Source organism: Dreissena polymorpha, chromosome 3, assembly GCF_020536995.1.
Source record: "Dreissena polymorpha isolate Duluth1 chromosome 3, UMN_Dpol_1.0, whole genome shotgun sequence".
Taxonomy (NCBI): domain Eukaryota; kingdom Metazoa; phylum Mollusca; class Bivalvia; order Myida; family Dreissenidae; genus Dreissena; species Dreissena polymorpha.
Window position 1 is genome coordinate 120,601,069 of NC_068357.1, and position 6,698 is coordinate 120,607,766.

General features: G+C 32.1%; 1 protein-coding gene across 1 annotated transcript; it reads left to right on the plus strand.

The window, feature by feature from the left end:
- The first annotated feature begins 3,338 nt into the window (after positions 1 to 3,338).
- Positions 3,339 to 5,927, plus strand: LOC127873589 (complement C1q-like protein 2). The gene is made up of 2 exons (XM_052417461.1): positions 3,339 to 3,833; positions 5,395 to 5,927. The coding sequence occupies exons 1-2, from the start codon at positions 3,494 to 3,496 to the stop codon at positions 5,796 to 5,798; spliced, it is 744 nt and encodes a 247-aa protein (XP_052273421.1). The 5' UTR covers positions 3,339 to 3,493; the 3' UTR covers positions 5,799 to 5,927.
- Positions 5,928 to 6,698: the final 771 nt, after the last annotated feature.

Consider the following 6,698-nt stretch of genomic DNA (forward strand, 5'->3'; position numbering starts at 1 on the left):
TAAGCCATAAGCACAACCAGTTCATTTTATAATAGTATGCTTATTGTACGCAATTGTAAACATGTACTTCAATGATATTTCAACCGCTTGTAAACATGTATGTCGAATTTAAAGATGTATAGGAAAATGGTCTATTTGGTCAAAAGCAGATCCATCAACTTACCGCAGAGTGTATGTATAAAATTTTCCGTACCAAGAATAAAGATTTTAGTTAAACTCGTCAATATAAAGGCAACTTGACAATGAGTGCGCGTTCACTATGTTGACGGCATGTTCACAGAGGGCGATTATTACGTGTCTGAATTTAACATGTGTCACGAAAAAATTAAAGTAACAGAGAAGATGCTATTGAACAACATAGTATATAATGTTACATTACTTTTATAATCGCTTTAGCATACTGAGACCCTTGTAAAAACTCGTATAATATCAGAATTTATCTTTCACAGTCTAAGATATTTTGAGGATAAGTGGGAATTTAAGAACAATATTAGTCAATACCTTAAATAGGGAATGATGACGTTAATAAAGTTCGAGAAATATGGGTTTACATTGTTAAATTAATAATAAAGAGACTACGAGTAATTAATTATAAAACTTCACACAAATAGAAATGCATGATGTCATAACACATTTTTAGGCCATGTTGTTTTCAGATCCTTAACCAAACTGATCCCTCTGATATGCGTAGAGAGAAAATGGATAATGTAGCTGAAAAGTTGAATATCGCGCTAGTACTGTATTTTCGTCTGCTTGAAAGTACAAGTATTTAATATTTATCCTATGTCTTCTTCTTTCTCCTTATTATTATTCTTATTGTTATTATTAGTGTTGACTTTGCTGTTGAATTTGTCATGGGCTGTTAACGTATCTCTATTCAACATGAAATAATTAGGGTAATGTTAACATGATCAATGCACTTTTCTATTGGTGAAACATGTTTCAAAACGCTTACTATTTAAGATTAGAACTTGGAGTTTATATAAGTATTTTCCTAAGTACAATATGTGTAGAATATTCACTTCAAATGTCAGTTATATAATAAAAATTTATATTCTAAAATAGCGGGTTATGACAAGTACATGTATTGAAAGACTGAAACGATAAATATCCTCATGTGAGAAATTCTGGATAAGCTATGGGAGTGTTTTAATCAATACAAGCAAAATTGGACTAAACATAAAAATGATCATATCTGGAATGACCTGATGCAAGCACTACATCAGATTATAAATAATATAGATTAAAAAACAAAAATGAAAATTTAGAATTACGTTTAAAGTTGCAATGCCCGTTTTATCAATGTATGTGGTATGACGACATCTTCTGGATATCACTTTGGTCCCATACGAGCGAGGATACACACAAAAATAATAATCAACACGGAATACAGTTTATAAATTCAAATTATCAAATTCATAATTGAGCGTAAGTATATATTTGTGACTTGTTTCTTTACTATTAATATTGACTGCTAATAATCTGTTCTTCTCTGTTATGATTTACGTTAACGAATAGTGATATTACCTGCATCAAAACTATATTTCAACATATATTACTTAGCAAAACTATTTAAAATCTATCTCTCAAATAACTTTAAATGTTTCATCACTTAGCATTAAGATAAATAAGAATATGTAAAATACCTCTCTAATCAATAATTGAAAAGTATATCCAACATAAAGTATATTGTATTTAACCATTTATGAAGAAATGTTATTCATCTGTGTGATGTGATAAAATCAAATTCATAAGTTCTGATTGATCTGTTACAGAACATGTTATACTAATATGCTCCACAGTAAATCAGTCAAGACTGTTATATACTGTTTATACAAATTTTAAAATCAGCGCCACGTTAATGTACCTTTTGACAACACTGTCACTCTGGATGTGCAACCATTTATTTTAGGTTTCTCTGACAATATCCTCCTAAGTGTTTTTTCCGTGTATTAATCATGGGTTTTTATAAGCAAGTATTAATCACAATAAGTCCTTCATAGTTTCTATGATCGACATTGTAACACTGTCGGGGGTCTTCATTAGATGTCCATCACTCGTCTTCCGGGCGTTTGTCCTCTTTAGCGTCATGGATTCTCTGGCTTTCCTTACCATTTTCCGATATTTATCTTATTAAATAACACAAAGTAAAACAACTCATAATATAATGCTTTTCTTTCAAATTCTTACTTGGCAACTTAATTTCTTATTTAGCAATGCAATACATTACAATCAGGCACACGCGCAATGTGAAACTTGTCAGATATTTACGAAAATGGCAAATTGTTTCTGACATTGAAGGAATACTACAAATGCACACTTTTGTAATTACAAACACTCTAAATTACAATCGCTAGAAATATTATACAAATTTTGTCTTATACGGCGGTATTATTGTATGCGCATGGACGTTGAATTTCGACTTCGCCTTGTGGTAAACTTACACTTAAAAAGCTACCTAGAATAATAAAATTTAAATTAAATTGGAATCATATATCGTTTCACCAATTCCACGTGCAAAAGGATGAAACCACACCAACCGTATGTGCAAACGCATGCGTGTGTCACGGATGAATAATTTTATCGAAATCTTGCAAAGAATATAGTCAAAAGACCACATGTGCAATTTGAAATCAAAATCTGTATTTATTTCTGAGTTATTCAAGTTTGACAAGTGTTGCGTTTCACAGATTTACAAATGACCAAACATATTAATTTTGGCATTCGTTTATCTTTCACTTCGTCAACATGCGACATGCATGAAGAATAACATTCACATTTTGGGTTGTTTCTTCCCACGCCTCATCTTGCAATTCTTTACTTGATAGTCAGAAATAAATATAAAACAATCATAATATGTCAATGAGAAACATATCATCCTTAAGACGCTTGATTGGCAGCGAAGAGGTTCGGTTGTTTTATATAAACATTTTGTATGTTCAATCTAAACGTTTGAAATCTTCGACGTGCATCATATAATTCATGATTAACACTTGCTTATAAATTTGTTAAGCTCACGCAGTAACAGGATACTAGATATTTTGATTAATAATTTGAGACATATTTAAACCTCATTGTTAACATGTATCAATTATAAAAAGGATATTGTTCATATCCTGTTATTAAGCTGATCTATCTTAATGCATCATGCACAACTGTTTTTATACTTGTTGAGTACACAACGTTTTGTGAATATTGCGATATAGCATGGCTGCATTTTGTACCGATATTTTGTTAATGTAACAGGAAATTTAATATATTGGTAAACATGACATTAACTGTATTTGTCAACAGGAAATTAAATGCATTGGTAAACAGGATATTATATGTATTGTTAAAAAGGACATCAATCTCTTCCTTGCATGTATAAATCATAAAAACGAAAGCGTTTAATTCCGGTTCATAATAAAGCCTATCTATATATAAATGCATCACGCACTACTGCTTGGACACTTGTCTAGTACCAATCGTATGGTAAACATTGCGATATAACATGGCTTCATATTGTACCGTTATTTTGTTTGTGTCGATGATGGTGTCATCTGTTTTGACAGAGGAACCGATATGCACTAAGTATGCAGTTCAGGACAAACTTGTAGATGTCGTTTTCGAGCTTGAGCACCAGGTGGACACTCTGAAGAGAGCACTCAAGAATGTCCAGCATCAACTGAACACCTATCAGCTGACCATGGACATGTCCACCGCTGCCTTGGCAACGAGAGTGGACGGACTTGACACAAAACTGACCGCAGAGGATAAGCGCATTGAGGAGAAATTGACCATGCTTACCAACGGACTACCTAGCCGAATTACCTCGATGATGACCGGTTTATGTATGTATTATTACATTTATCTTAAAGTATTATTAATTATATTATTATTGTTGTTGCTTTAGTTCTGGCTGTTTTTCATGTTATTGCTCGTGGTTTTGTTTTGAGTTTATAATTTATGTATTATGCATTATGCCAAATGGTTATTTTCATGTAACGCATACGCAGATGAATCATTTAATTTCTTTGTGTCTTAAAATACACTCTTCATGAGAATCCGCGGACTACCTCCAGACTATGCCTCTTACTTAACAGGTCGTAATCAAATGGTAAATGTCAATAATACTATGTCTGAATCTATGGACATCACATGCGGAGTCCAACAGGGAAGTATTTTAGGGCCGCTCCTGTTTTTATGCTATGTAAATAATATGGGTATTAGTATCAGCAAATCATGTAAGCTTATTATATATGCTGATTACAGTGCCATCCTTTATTGTCACAAAGATCCTAGTATCATCAGAAGTGTTTTAGGTCAAGAAATTGACACGTGTAGTAAATGGTTAGTGGAAAACAAACTGTCTTTACACCTTGGAAAAACTGAATGTATAGTTTTTGGTTCCAAATGGAAATAATCAAAACTTCACAACTTTACTGTCAAATGTAATGATCACACTATTGTTTCTCAATCATCTGTTAAATACCTTGGTTCAATATTGGACAATGATCTTTATGCTACATATATTGTTAATAATATTATTAAATAGGTGAACTCAAGAATAAGATTCTTGTATAGACAAAACAACTGTTTACATATGGAATTAAGAAAATTGTTATGTAACTAATTGGTTCAACGCCATTTTGGCTATAAAAGTTCTTCATGGTACAATGATATAAGTAAATAGATACAAAAATATATTACACGTTGTACATAATAAAGTTGTTAGATTTATTCATGAATTTGACTCTAGAAGATCTTTAAAAGTTAAAGATTTTAGTAGTATTGGTTGGTTAAATGTTCAAAATAGAGATTAGCAATTAAGACACAACCATGTTCATAAAATTGTTAACAAGTAATGTCCATCTAACATTACTTTTTATAATCAAGCCATCGAACACTGGAACAGTCTGCCTGCAGATGTCACAAATGTTAAGAAAAAATATGAATTAAAAAGACAGTGAAGACTGCTCTAACATACAATATGAAATTGAAAGAAAATGCTGATTTTATATATTACTGGTAGTCTTATTGTTTAAATTTATGTTTTATGTGATTGCATTGTATATATATATATATATATATATATATATATATATATATATATATATATATATATATATATGCCGTGTTAGTTTGCGGGTGAAAACAAGATATTTAATATTTGATTAGAAATGAGGTATGCAAGCAATTACAAACATAGTTACTTTCGTATGTATAAACTTGTATTACATATTAAAAACATGTTTTTTACCAGAATCTACCTTTTTGGATAATGCATACATATATTTTCAGTTTATTTCTTTATGTTTAGAAAAGGTCAATAATCATCATCAAATAATTTTGTTGGTAGATTAGGGAATTAAGTAAAATAAAAATAAAAACTCCTCTATGACATCATTGCAGGTTCAACAACACTCGTAGCTTTCCAAGCTTTTCTCAGCATTAACATCGCCTTTCCCCAGGTAAAAGTTGTCACCTTCAACGAAGTTCCTGTTAACATCGGCAACGCGTACAACGCAACCACGGGAATCTTTACAGCTCCTGTCAACGGAACGTACTTATTTTCCATGACAATCGGAAACCCTACCGGAAATCCAGGAGCGATGATGATGAAGAAGAACAACGAAGACATTGGTTATGCCATTGCTGGCCATACCACTGGCTGGAATCAGGGTAGCCAAACAACTGTAGTGCGCATGTCCGTTGGTGACGTCATGTTCGTTGAAGGAGAAGGTCACGTGTCTGGGAATTACGCAGGGTTCCGGAAACACTCGAGCATTACTGGGATACTCATTAACAATTGTTAAGAAAAGAAATCATGCATCTTATGCTTTTCGACTTGAACCATTTTTTCTATATTGTAACTATTAAAATAAAGTTTTAACATGATAATACGTTTGTTTTCACAAATACGGTTACTTGTTATCAAAAAATAAGTTGATTTTGTTATTTATTAAATATTATGCACTTAACATGGCATTGTGTGAGATACGGAATCAACGTCTCAGCAGTATACATTATAGTTTGCATATAAACCAATATTTGATTTTTACGTTTTTTGGCAACTGTTTATGCTGTCCTGCAACAAGGAACTATTACGTGTTACACACTTTAAGCGAACAGTACAATCACTTCAACCTAAAATTTGATACTTAATGCAGATGTATTTGTGAAAAACTTGAATGTTAGTGACGCAGTTTTCAAATATTTTAGTCGTATGAGAACCAATTACTTATTCGGTATAATTCAGATCCATCAACTTAACGCAGAGTTTTCTCCAGACATTGTCCGTATTACGAAGATATTTAACTAAACTGGCCATAATATAAGCAGTCACACAATAAATCTAGTGCACGCCATGTTTGTGAAAGGGTTATATCACATGTCTGAAATAAACGTTAAGGAAACCCTTGCATTATAAACGAAAATAGTGTTTGATATTTAAACCGCGTGTAAACATGTATGTGAAGCAGATGCAATGGTAATTGCCTCTTTGGTATAAGGAAAATCCACCAGAGCTTATTCAATACAATTCCCGTTATACATAGATATGTATTCATAAAACATGTCGATATCAAGGCATCTTGACAAGAAATTCGCTTGTCCGATGGTTCACGTGTCTGAGGTTAAAGCTGTGTTCCAGAAGCAGTAGATTTATAAGGGCAGGCTTATTAACATTATAATAAATAATTATCCATTACTTTTAT